Genomic DNA, 13760 nt, shown 5'->3' on the forward strand with positions numbered 1-13760 from the left:
TGTTTTCAACGAGGGGCGGCGCAAACAAGAGCTATTTTAAGCATGTGTGCAAACATGACAACTGTTTTAAAGTATCGTACAGTAACAACTAAAGTCTCTGTAATGTTTATGTTGTACTATTACTACAAAACAATCTAAAATAAAGGCATTTAAGATCATTACAATACAATCATTACAAGCCTGAGTCCAATCCATTTCTGCCTATACTTCCGGTCCAGGACTTGTCCCCATTCTCAATAGAAGTCTATGTAGGAGAGCCTCCATTGGACTGAAGCCCCATGAAGTGAACGCAGTTTGCGTAACTCTGTCTATATCTAAGGCTCTGGCAAGTGCCGGTAAGTAAGTAAGTAAGTAGTAGTAGTCACAGTAATTGCCTGACCAGTTTGTTTTAGGAAGTCGCCTTGTTTTAACCCATTCTGACCTGAGATCAGATTCATACGAGGTTTCCACTGGACACACACTGGTCTGATGAACCCATTCTGACCTGAGATCAGATTCTAAAAATGTCAGTCGTTCTTCGAATTTTTCAAAAATAGCAGACCTACAAGCTCGTATCGCGCCACTCGGTGGCGCGATATGAGCTTGTAGATCTGCTATTTTTCAATAGGTAAAGCGTAACATGATGCTAACACCAAAATGGGTGCCCGGTCAGAATGGGTTAAGGGCCTGTGAGGTGCTGTGGTATCATGAGGTGCATGCATATGACTTCCCAAAACAAACTGGTCAGGCTCCTACTTGGCCTCACCCCCCGAACCCACCTCACCCCTGCCCACTTTGACAGGCTGGAATGGCTTAGGGTCGACGACAGAGTACAGCATCTTGCAATGGGTCTGGCGTCTGGTCCACAAGATTCGATACACCAACAACAACAAGATACCCATGTACCTAGATACTTCCTTAATGTCAACGAAGTCCACACCCACAACACCAGAGGGAGTGCAACAAACCATGTACAAGTTACAACCCAGTTTCGGCACAAACAAGGGACTGAATTATTTTCGCTCCTATGTCACCAAAATGTGGAACGCCCTACCAACAGTCATTAAGACATGCAAATCCTTTGACTCCTTCAAAACCGCTCTCAAAGGGCACCTACGGACGGCTGCAATTAGAAACTGGCCCCCGTAAAAATCGGAATACCCCCCCCCCTTACTGTATATGTTTCTTTTCCCTTTTTACCTCCTTTATGATGAATTCCTGTTCTGTTCTTTGACTATATAATAGTGTCTATTTGTACGTCTCTAAATGTTTTGATGAATTGAACAAGGACCCTCTTGTAAACAAGTGTAATGCTTAATTGGATTTCCACTCACAGTTAACAGTCTTTGTATTGAGTTTGTGCTTGAAATGTACTGTAATTCTGCAAACTGTTAATAAATATTTGAATATTTCAATCAATCAATTGATCTCTGGTCTTCAGTTCAAGGTGTTGACCAGGGAGGAGATCCATCCTGTGTACAGGAATCTGGTGTGGTGATAACTGATAATATTGTCACCCACTTTAACTGAGAAGCTGTCGTCCTTTCTGAGTTTACTATTTTGACCCAAAGAGAATGGATTCAATTTTGTATAACAAACAAACAAACAAACAAACAAACAAACAAACAAACAAACAAACACAAACAAATAAATAAATATCATGAAGCTTCCCCTTAATTCCCCACAGATGTATAGGCTACGTCGTAAACTCTTGTAAAGTGTTTAATGTTATTACTAGAACCCAGAGAGATTCATCAATCTGAACACAGACTGAAAATTAGCCTGGCTAAATGATGAAACGTTCTGAAGAGGGTATGTTTATTTTAAGGTGGTATAGTGTGTTAAAACTAAGTCATATGAACTACACGTTTTGCCCAGAGTTCACGAATCCAACTCCACCGTGCCTCTACTACACTACACTATTCCTACTAGTAAAGTCAGCTACGAGGGAATAATATAATGAAGTGTAATTTTTGCACATTTTACTAATAACCTGTTCCGGTCTGGCTATACACAGTAGAGTAGACCATACGTCCCCGTGTGTTCATTTAACTCAGCGAGTTAAAACAAAACAAAAAACAAAAAATCCAAAATGGCATTTATTTGTACACACTCCGACTCCACCGCCACCGAGTCAAACGAAATGTCATTATTTCACCGTGTAATGGTTTCTTGGTTGGGGTTTTTATTTTAGTACAGAACTAGTGTTAGTCAGTGAGAAATGCCGGTGCCTCCTTAACTGAGTGCTGGCACTTGAGAGAGTGGGGAGTGCAAAGGAGAGGGTTACAAAGATTGGTGGGTGGGGATAACCCTTTTGGGAGAGAGAGAGAGAGAGAGAGAGAGAGAGAGAGAGAGAGATCTAAAAAAAAAAAAAGGGAAAAAAATCACGTGTTTGGAGATCAAAGGAGATCCGCTTTGTAGCGGGGGGGAGTGAGAAAGAAAGAGAGAGAGAGAGAGAGAGAGAGAGAGAGAGAGAGGAGAGCGTTAGCAAGCAATGTAATTGCCGCGGCTGCGGTGGTGAAATAAACACGCTTCAACCCAAGGCAGCACTGCTTTTTTTTTTTTTTTTTTTTTTTTTTAATATATTGCACAATATTCCCGACTTCCAACCAACGTTGTACGGCTGGCTGCTCCTTTTGACGCAGCGCTGAGGCTCGCATCGCCAACATTTTACAACACAGTTCGCTTTTTTTTTTCTCCCTTCTCCCCCCAAACAACCAACCAACCAACCAACCAACCAACCAACCCCTCTCTCTTCTCCTCTCCTCTCCCTTCCCTTTTCTTATAGCCACGGACAACAACAAGAACCAAAACCACAGGGAAAAGAAAATCTTTAATCCACAATCCAACAACCACCTTTTGGAATAATTATGTTCCGAGGATCGGCGGCGCAGCAGCAGCAGATCCAACCGGCGAGATGATGACGATTTCACCGACGAGGAGAAGAGCTGGCGCCGGCGGCTCGGACCACCGCGGCGGTGTAGGGGGACTCATCGGCGGCGTGCTGGTGCCCGACTCCTCCGTGGTGCTGGTGATCTTCGTGGTCACCACCTCGCTGGGCTCCGTGTTCGCCAAGGATACGGCGTTCGTGGAGGTGGTGCTGTTCGAGTCCAGTCCCAACGGGGATTATACCACGTACACGACCGGCTTGCAGGGGCGCTTCTCCAAGGCTGGAGCCACTATTAGTGCGGAGGGGGAGATCGTTCAAGTACGTAACTGTTTACATTTCATGTTTGTTACGTTTGTTGTAACAAACTAAACAACTTACTACTCCTGCTTTTTTCTCTCTCTTCTGCTGCTTTTGCTGGTTTTGGGAATATATACACCAGTCTGTCAGAGAAAGAAAGAGGTTGCTGTTGTTGTGTGTGTGTTAGTTGTGTTCCCCCGCCGTGGGGACACTTCAGACGGGGGCAGGCATCGCGCCTTAACGGAACCAGGGCTGGTTGGTTCCCCCCCCCTCCCCCTGGAGGATCCAAACTTTTCTCCCCCCTCCCTCCGGCTCCCTCCCTCCCCAACAGGGTGGTGGGGTGGGGGGTGACCGGGGGGAGCTGTGGTGGGTGTATATAGGGCTGTGTGTGTGAGGAGGATGCTACACTGCTGCGATCACAAGATGGCTTCTATCTTGTGGAATTCATTCACTGGGGGAACATGCTCTTGCAGGTTGTTTTGTTGATGTCTGGGTTAGGGTAGGGTAGGGGGGGCTCAGGCAGAATGGTTGGCTAAAAACAAAACGACGACACCGTTTTCTGCCTTCTGCTAGCTGCTTATGGCGACCATGATGCGATTATTACAGGATAGTTGGTATAGTTCTCTTTGAAACTTCAAATGAATGCACCGGGGGAAAAAAAGTTGGCCAACTTTTTTTTCTTTGCATAATAATGTGCTGCAGCGCGTTTCACAAGATCACTCACACTAGCATGCATGCGTGCAGGCTACACACACACACACACACACACACACACACACACACACACACACACACACACACACACACACACACACTCGGATGCATTTATAAAAAAGGTTGTATATTTATAAGCAAAACGTGTGCTGCTGGTTTGCTGCGCCCTCTACCAACCATGCAGCACATGTCCCGCCGGACGCCCGACATTACCGTGTGTGTACGTAGCCTTCACCGGCTATACACTTCTGGCTCATTTTCACCGGTGCTTTATCAACCTTTTTTAAATTTCTAGGACCCCCATTTTGATATGGATTTTAGACCCCATTTGGGCCATTCCATTTGTTTTATTTTGCATTAGTCTGTTGTTATAGGACATTAGACTCTGGGTACAAATGGAACCACACGGATCCATAAGGGTTATACTCTCAGAGTTACAAATCCACTATAAGGGTCCATTTGGTTCCTAACTATCATTAATTTAGTTGGGTACCACTTCACTGGAAGCCCCCCCTGAGAGGGGTCCCTGAACGCTACATTGAGAACCAGTGATTTTTAGACCACCGTAAGTTGTAAAAATCCTAACGAATTCCACCTAGCAGAAACTTGTGCATAGCAGGACGGTCCTACTAGGCAGCTTGTTTGAGAGAGACTGTTAGATTCTATTTCAGTCGTTCTCAAAGTGGGGTCCAGGGACCCTCAGGGTTCTAAAGGGACCCTCAGGGTTCTAGGACCCTCAGGGTTCTAAATGGACCCTTTACATGTCTGTAACTCATAGTTATGGGTGTCCTTGAAATAAATAAATACAAGTTTGAAGAATGTGTCCCCCCACTCCCCCTAGCTTATGGACTATTATATGGGGCCAACAAATCCTTTCCTTTTGTGATGGATTGGATGCAGAACTCTGTGTGTATTAACGTACATCTGAAGCGGTCTTTCCGAGTCGGGATGGTAGGATTGGACCTCGCTAACCCCCCCCTTAAAGCTCTGTTGTCATCATGGCATGCACGGGGACTGTCCAGGGGAGCGCCTTAAAATAGAGGAGATCTTTTGAAGGACGAGATCCCTGTATTATCCAACGAGCGTTTCGAGTGTCCAGTGAGTCCCATCGCCCCGTTTGAAGAGGTGTGTTGTGTTTATCCAGGCTGTGACCGTCACCGGAGGGGAGGAGGACTAGCTTATGGCCCGGAGGGGGTTCAAATATTGTGGATATACAGTATACACAAAGTGGAATCCATAGATATCTCACATCAGCAGTGGTGGGATGGATGTAAAGCGTGCATACCGGCCATGACATGTATGACCAAATCACATCAGCAGTGGTGGGATGGATTTTAAGCTTGCATACCGGCATGACATGTCATGTATGACCAAAAATGTCACAAGTGCATATAATAGCATAGTCATAAACCTCCTCCATGTTCAATGGTGTCAACAACAGCGCCCGGCCTTGCATTTGTGTCCTGTCTTCGCACGCTAGGCTACATAGCATCCAATCTGTAGTTCAGCTCTGAAGGATTGAGTGCTTGTGGAAGATAATAGCCAGTTAGCCACACATACTATACATGACATCAAGATGAACCCATTCTGAACGGGAATCCATTTTGGTGTTAGCATCATGTTATGCTTTAGCTATTGACAAATAGCAGATCTGCAAGCTCGTAGCGCGCCACCGAGTGGCGCGCTACGAGCTTGTAGGTCTGCTATTTTTGAAAAATCGAAGAACGACTGACATTTTTAGAATCTGATCTCGGGTCAGAATGGGTTAATCAGACCAGTGTGTGTGTGTCCAGTGGAAACCTCGTATGAATCTGATCTCGGGTCAGCATGGGTTATCTATACATTCCAGCAGTGTCTCTGTATATGTCTGGCTGCGTCCGTCCCGTCCGCCTGTCCTTCTACGCGTCCCCAGAACCAGAACCTACTCGTCCGATCCACCTCACACTTGACGGGTTCTCCGTGGACCCCGAACGAGTTCAGTGTCGATGGTGAAGTGGGTCGGACGAGCAGTTCTCCAGAACCGGGCCTGCTCCTTGACAGACACTAGCCATGACCTGAACAAACAGACACAGTTCTCCAGAACCGGGCCTGCTCCTTGACAGACACTATAGCCATGACCTGAACAACAGACACAGTTCTCCAGAACCGGGCCTGCTCCTTGACAGACACTAGCCATGACCAGAACAGACACAATGATTACCTGCTGGACATACAGTAAATGTTGTGCCTTATCGGCAGGCAATTATTATTTCAAAAGGAGAACAAAATGTGACGATCAAAAGATGGGGATATTCTGTACCTAAATTACCACTGTTTATACATAGCGTTGGCTATTTTGGCGCCACACGCTAACCACAGAGAAATGTCAGACCTCAGCTTTACATTGAAAACCACATCTATTTGGGTTTGCTTTCTTTGCTAACGTAGCTTCAGACCACTCAGAGGCAGCTTATATTTTGTCGAGCTATAATGAGGGACAGTTTGACCAGCCACGGCACACTGTCTGGAGTTTCCTGTGTGTTCACGAAAAGATTTATGACAGCTGGAATGGAGGAAGGATGATAAGGCCCTATAGCTGGGGTGGGCAACTTTGACAATGGAGAGAGAGCCACTATATTATAAGGCCCTATAGCTGGGGTGGGCAACTTTGACAATGGAGAGAGAGAGAGAGAGGGCCACTATATTATAAGGCCCTATAGCTGGGGTGGGCAACTTTGACAATGGAGAGAGAGAGAGGGCCACTATATTATAAGGCCCTATAGCTGGGGTGGGCAACTTTGACAATGGAGAGAGAGAGAGGGCCACTATATTATAAGGCCCTATAGCTGGGGTGGGCAACTTTGACAATGGAGAGAGAGAGAGGGCCACTATATTATAAGGCCCTATAGCTGGGGTGGGCAACTTTGACAATGGAGAGAGAGAGAGGGCCACTATATTCTAAGGCCCTATAGCTGGGGTGTGCAACTTTGACAACGGAGAGAGAGAGGGCCACTATATTATAAGGCCCTATAGCTGGGGTGGGCAACTTTGACAATGGAGAGAGAGAGTGGGCCACTATTATAAGGCCCTATAGCTGGGGTGGGCAACTTGGACAATGGAGAGAGAGAGTGGGCCACTATTATAAGGCCCTATAGCTGGGGTGGGCAACTTTGACAATGGAGAGAGAGAGTGGGCCACTATTATAAGGCCCTATAGCTGGGGTGGGCAACTTGGACAATGGAGAGAGAGAGTGGGCCACTATTATAAGGCCCTATAGCTGGGGTGGGCAACTTGGACAATGGAGAGAGAGAGGGCCACTATTATAAGGCCCTATAGCTGGGGTGGGCAACTTGGACAATGGAGAGAGAGAGAGGGCCACTATATTATAAGGCCCTATAGCTGGGGTGGGCAACTTTGACAATGGAGAGAGAGAGAGGGCCACTATATTATAAGGCCCTATAGCTGGGGTGGGCAACTTTGACAATGGAGAGAGAGAGAGAGGGCCACTATATTCTAAGGCCCTATAGCTGGGGTGTGCAACTTTGACAACGGAGAGAGAGAGGGCCACTATATTATAAGGCCCTATAGCTGGGGTGGGCAACTTTGACAATGGAGAGAGAGAGTGGGCCACTATTATAAGGCCCTATAGCTGGGGTGGGCAACTTTGACAATGGAGAGAGAGAGGGCCACTATATTTCCACACTCACTCCAGAGGGGCCACAGTGCATATTACTGTCGTAGCAAAAATAGCCGATCTACAAGCTCAAACCTCAACGCAACGCGGCGCGCTTTGAGCTTGTAGATCGGTATTTTGAGCTTGTAGATCGGCTATCTTTTTGCTATATTTGAATTGAAATCCTGAAAAGAAATTGGCAATTTTCTTTAATGGAATTCTGAAAAATATAAAATTTTAATTAATTTCAAATAAATGTAGTTATTTATAGTTATGTTGTATGAACTAAATCCAAACACATTGGACATACGAAAGCGGGTCATGTTTGGAATTGTACCAGCTGAAATCAGTAATGTATCAGTATTCTGATATTAAACCAGAGGGCCGCCATTTGCCATGCATGTATGCCCTATAGCTTGCCTAACATCGAAGCAAATCCCCCATTTAGCAAATCCACTCCATTTGTGAAATATCATCATTGCGTGCGTTGCGTTCATCAGGGTGGAAGTTACAGTGGTGTTCTGTGTCCCGTTGAGGAAGTGGCATTGTACGGATCCGTTTCCCCAACAGCACCGGGTGGGTCCAACAGCTGCACGTCTTTGAGGGTTTGCAGCCTGCGTTCGTGTTCGTTCACAGAACAATTCCATCATTCACTGAACGGGAGACCTTGATTTGGCCTGGCTGAGGTTTACGAGAGCTTGTAGACCTCTTCCTGCTGTTTGAACAAGGACCCCAAGGGGGTTGCCTTTTTACCCTGTATATACAGTAGTAGCCAGACCTCAGCAGGTACGGTAGGGGTTGAAATATTACGAGAGGGGGGTTGGCAGGGCTCCTGAGCAAAGAGGTAACCACCGTCACCGCTCCCGCACACACACCCCTGACTTAATTCCCTGAAGCGAGCGCTCATTCAGCCCTGCCCCTGAGGAGGAGAGGAGTGCGAAAAATGGCACACACGACGGCCGGGGCCAAAAATAATAAATTAAGTCAATTTGCTACTTGCTCTGCGCAAACGGAGAGAAGCGGCGATGAATAGGATCTGCCCATGTTGCCAAACCCGATGCTTCTCAAGCCAGGCCCTGATTGTTCCAATTTAACTACATAATGGCAAAGTAATCAATGTCTCCTTAAATCATCCTGTCACAGTATACTGCAAAACTATGTGGCGTTGAGCTGGCAGTCCCTAAGACATCTTTAAGAGTGTATTTATCTAGAGCACTCCGCCCGTCGCCTACGCAGGAAAATCCATGGTGTTCGTTTCAATCCGAGAAGTGGTACAAATGGAACCAAGTGGGTCCTGTAGCTGTGTGTGTGTGTGTGTGTGTAGGCTTGCTAGCATGCAGGCTATCTGATGGAGCTGCCTCCATCAGTGCATCTTACTGGTGGTGGTGGTGGTGGTGTGGCCTTGATGCCTTTGAGACCCCGTCTGGATGATTTAATTTGTACTGGTGTGTGTGTGTGTGTGTGTGTGTGTGTGTGTGTGTGTGTGTGACTCATACTCAACCGCTAGCCGATTCTTTTATAAACGGCACCAAACATGCCAGTCCCAGTGGACTGGTGGTGTTGTTGCCGACCGTGCAGGCACACAAACACACGCGTGTTGTCGCTGGCGTGTGCAGGTCATTGTTATTGACATCGCATGCGCCTCGCCTCGCATCCCCTCTGATTGCGTACAGCCGCGTGACACGGAAAGCGAACGCATCTGCTGCTCATCATTCCCCCTTTTGTCTCTCATATGACGCCAAATTGTCCTTTTCCTGTATATAGCGAGGATGAGCGACCAGCAGCCTCGCTGTTGATCGCGCTTGCACGGGGTGGCGGTGGGCGGGCGGGCGGGCGGGCGCACATCTGCCTCTGGTTTCCAGCGGTGCCGTGGCTGTGAACACAGAGTGCCGCGCTACGAGCTTGTATGTCTGCTATTTTTGAAAAATCGTGAAAATGTGGCACAAATCTTTGAATATATTCCTTCACAGGGAACGTTTTTAACTCAAATCTTGGCTTCTGGGAGGTCCCTGGAACAACATATTTTCAGATGGGGGTCCGCAGTTAAATAGAGATAATTCTGGGGGTCCCTGACATGACGAAGGTTGAGCACCACTGACATAGAAACATTGGTTCTTTCCAGAAAACTGTTAGGATTTAGAAGCATTTCTTTTAGAATCAGCCTGAGGGCTAAATGGTAATAAAATGTTGTACTTTTTACACCATTGCTTTTCAGGAGCATCCTCTCCTCAGTGGTTCTCTCACATGTGGGTCATGACCGAAAGAATAAGGTTGTGAATACAAGCGGACGGAATTAGTTTTCTTCGACGGGTGGCTGCTGGCATCTCCCTTAGAGAATATAGGTGAGAAGTTCAGTCACACGAGAGAGACTCGGAGTAGAGTCGCTGCTTCTTCGCCTGAAAAGGAGCCAGCTTAGGTGGTTCGGAGCATCTGGTTAGGATGCCTCTCGGGCGCCTCCCTAGGGAGGTCCTCGACGCACGTCCCACTGGGAGGAGACCCCGGGGGGCAGACCAAGGATCACGTCCCACTGGGAGGAGACCCCCGGGGGCAGACCAAGGACCACGTCCCACTGGGAGGAGACCCCCGGGGCAGACCAAGGATCACGTCCCACTGGGAGGAGACCCCCGGGGGGCAAACCACGGCGCAGTTGGAGGAAACACATTGACTCACTGGCCTTGGAACGTCTCGGGACCTCCCAGGACAAAGTCACTAATGTTGCTCTGGAGAGGGAGGTCTGGAGCTTTTGGCCATGGACCCCTCCATCATCTCAAAAATACTTTTGTGCCAGGGACCTCCAGAAGCAAAAAAGCAGATCTTCAAGCTCATAGCGAGCTTGTCTCTACTGCTATTTTTGTAATAGCCAGCGTATAAATTATGGTTCAAGTGGTTAACATGACTCTATATGAATGCTATAGAGTCTGGAACTACAGCTCCCGGAATCCGAGTAAGGGAAGCTGCCATTTCCGTTCACACATACATTTTTTGTATTCATCTTTTCTGCTAAGCAACAAGCTATATATGCTTAGATGATTTCTATTTTATATTAGAATATATTTCCGCGACTGTAAAAGACGAAACGGAAGTGGAGAGGAGACTTTATATTATTTTTCACTCATGACAGCTCTTCCGTCCGTTGCTCCAGACGACTGTATATACCATGAAAGCATTCGGAGAGAGGCAACAAACAGTCTGTTGGTAACGCGAGACTATGGGTGGAGAAAGATAGAAAAAAACTAGGAGGCAGAAGTACAGACCCCTGGGGGGGACCGGCTCTCAGTCAAGGAAGTAGTGTATTTAGCCTAAAGCGGTGTACACACACACACAGTTTAGTTTGTGGAAGTTGGAAACGGAGGGAGAGAGAGAGAGAGAGAGAGAGAGAGAGAGAGGAGAGACAAACGATGAGACTCATTGCTGTAGCTCCGCTCCTACCTTGGAACTGGCAGAGGATGTGTCGGGCTGCATTTAGACTATAATGAGAGCTTTAGCGGTTGAGAGAGAGATCCAGCGCGCTTACTCTCACCACAGGCTGGAAACCCCGAGAGAGGCCATAACGGGCCGGGCCCAGACGGGAGGTACCAGAGGACCCGACCCGGGAGAGCCACTCCCAGCACCAAAGCAACAGTAGCAGTACACAAAAAACGCTGGTTTAACCCATTTTGGCCTGACGTCGAAATTGAAAAAAAAAATGTCTTCAAAATCCTGACAATTTTCTGAAAAAAAACGTATGTTTCTGTATCAGTTCAGTGGAGCTCAATATTTCATGTCAATGACCCCAAAAATTGTATGTAATATGCCTCTGACCCCCCCCCCCCCCCCCCCCCTCCCCATCTGAAAATATGCTGTTCCAGGGGACCCTCCCAGTAGCAAAGATTTGAGTTAAAAAACTCGCTCTGTAACAATATATATTCAAAAATTTCAGGCAACGATTTCACGATTTTTCAAAAATAGCAGACCTATACAAGTTCATAGCGCGCGCCAGCTTGTAGATCTGCTATTTTTCAATAGCTAAATTATAACATGACGCTTAAAACACCAAAAGGCATTCCAGCCCAAAATGTAGCAAAGATTTTAGTTAAAAACTCGCTCTTGTAACAATTACATTCAAAAATTTCAGGCAACATTTTCACGATTTTTCAAAAATAGCAGACCTACAAGTTCATAGCGTATGTCTGCTATTTTTCAATAGCTAAAGTATAACATAATGCTTATAGTTAAAACACCAAAAGGGGTTCCCGCCCAGAATGCGTTAAAAGGTTAAAAGTACTGCTCAGCCTGCTTTTTCCCCCACATTTATTGGCTCCGTGGTCGCAGCTGTATTTTAAGTGCTATCGTCTCCTAACCGCCACCCCGCTGCATACTTCATCTCCCAGCCAAAGCAATTTGAGGCTAGCGTTTCTTCCTCCGTTTCGGAAAATAGAACAGACTGAACTGTTTTCTCTCTCTCTCTCTCTCTCTCTCTCTCTCTTTCTCTCTCTCTCTATCCCCTCTTTTCTGTCTGGTCCTTTGATGTGAACAAAAATTGTCACGCGCCGTCCTATAGTCGTGTGTATGTGAGTGACTGACTTCAAGGATTCCTTTTTTCCTTAGCGGTACTAATTCATTAGCCCATTTTGTGCGGGAACCCCTTTTGGTGTTGGCTATTATGCTATATGCTTTAGCTATTGAAAAATAGCAGATCTACACAAGCTCATATAGCTTGTGTAGATCTGCTATATTTCGAGTGGCGCGCTACGAGCTTGTATAGGTCTGCTATTTTGTGAAAAATCGAAGAACCACTGACATTAGAAAACTGTATCAGGATGTAGAAGACATTTTTTAGAATCTGATCTCAGGTCAAAATGGGTTATAGGCCACAAATCGCTAATTGCGTTTACATGTGGCGCGTCATTACAGTTTAGGTGTAATGATTGCCCCCCCCCCCCCCTCCCCCCCCATACTTTACTCTGAAAGTGTAACACGTTGAACAACCAAACACTCGTTTCCTGTTGGACTTCCTCGCACCTGTCCTAACTTCCTTTTTGATGTGCCAACACTTTCTCTCACAAACCACACGGAGGTCACTTCTTGTTTTATTTTCCCTGACCTCTGCTAAGGGCTGTGTCGCCGTCATATTAATTAATTTGTCATGCAAATACTTGTTGTGTATTTTTGGCATTGAACTTTGAACATAAACATAAAGGGCAGATAATGACAAATACCTTAAATGTGAGTTTGTAGGTCGGCAATTTTCACCATGCAACAAAGTGTAGAATGACGTCTGGATCTCTTGGCCACTACATTTGAGTCTAGTTTTTATTTGTTGACCAAATTGTCTCTATATATTTGGTCATAGTTTTAGTCATCATAGCTTAGTTTTTATATAGTTTCCATTTTAGTTTTTGTCAGTGGGGGAAAAAGGTAGTCGACGACAAATCTTCGTCTTGGTTTTATAGTCGACGAAAAAAAAACAACACCTGCTTAGTAGGTGTTAGGTTTTTCCACCTGACAGAAATCAATACAGTACAGTACAGTACAGTAGCTATGTTACAGTGCATGGGATGAGTGGGGGGCGGGGGCGGGGCAGACACTCTATGAGAGATTAGGGGTATGAAGTGGGCCTTGGAAGTGCCCCGGCCCGCCCCTCTCTGAGGGTCCCGTCTTGGTTCTTCTCCCAGGGGAGCCATCTCTCTCCCCCTGACGACACACTCCACATGCTCCAATCGCTATGGATTTAATGAAGGTGTCAATGTAAGGTGTTTATCCCATTCTGGGCGAGGACCCCTTTTGGTGTTAGCACTATGTCATGCTTTAGCTATTGAAAAACAGCAGATCTACAAGCTCGTAGCGCGCCACCGAGTGGCGCGCTACGAGCTTGTAGGTCTGCTATTTTTGAAAAATCGAAGAACGACTAACATAGAAACATTAGCTTTTTCAGAAAACTGTCAGGAAGTAGAAGACATTTTTAGTATCTGATCTCAGGTCAGAATGGTTTAATAATATATTTCACTTTATGCTTTCGCAGCAGTGTGGTAAATGTTTGTGTCCTTGGCCGCCCCGAGGCTGTGCTTTAGCACGCTTATATCGTGGCGTGTGTGTATGTGCTGAGCCACGCTTACCGTGGCGTGTGCGTGTATGTGCTGAGCCACGCTTACCGCGGCGTGTACGTGTATGTGCTGAGCCACGCGCCACGCGCGGAGGATGACATTCTGTGTGATGATGCGTTGGTTGGTGTGACAGTATAGCAAACGG

At 46.5% G+C, this 13760-nt stretch overlaps 1 protein-coding gene across 1 annotated transcript in view; it reads left to right on the forward strand.

Moving 5' to 3' along the window:
* Positions 1 to 2762: 2762 nt before the first annotated feature.
* Positions 2763 to 13760, forward strand: part of znrf3 (zinc and ring finger 3) — a gene marked incomplete at its 3' end in the record, with an annotated part of 136526 nt that continues 125528 nt past the window's right edge. Inside the window, exon 1 of the mRNA XM_080755697.1 lies at positions 2763 to 3187. Coding sequence (XP_080611823.1) covers positions 2897 to 3187 — 291 coding nt within the window. The 5' untranslated portion in view covers positions 2763 to 2896. The remainder of the gene's footprint in view (positions 3188 to 13760) is intronic.

This window comes from Protomyctophum bolini, assembly GCF_963924005.1.
Source record: "Protomyctophum bolini genome assembly, chromosome: 22".
Taxonomy (NCBI): Eukaryota; Metazoa; Chordata; class Actinopteri; order Myctophiformes; family Myctophidae; genus Protomyctophum; species Protomyctophum bolini.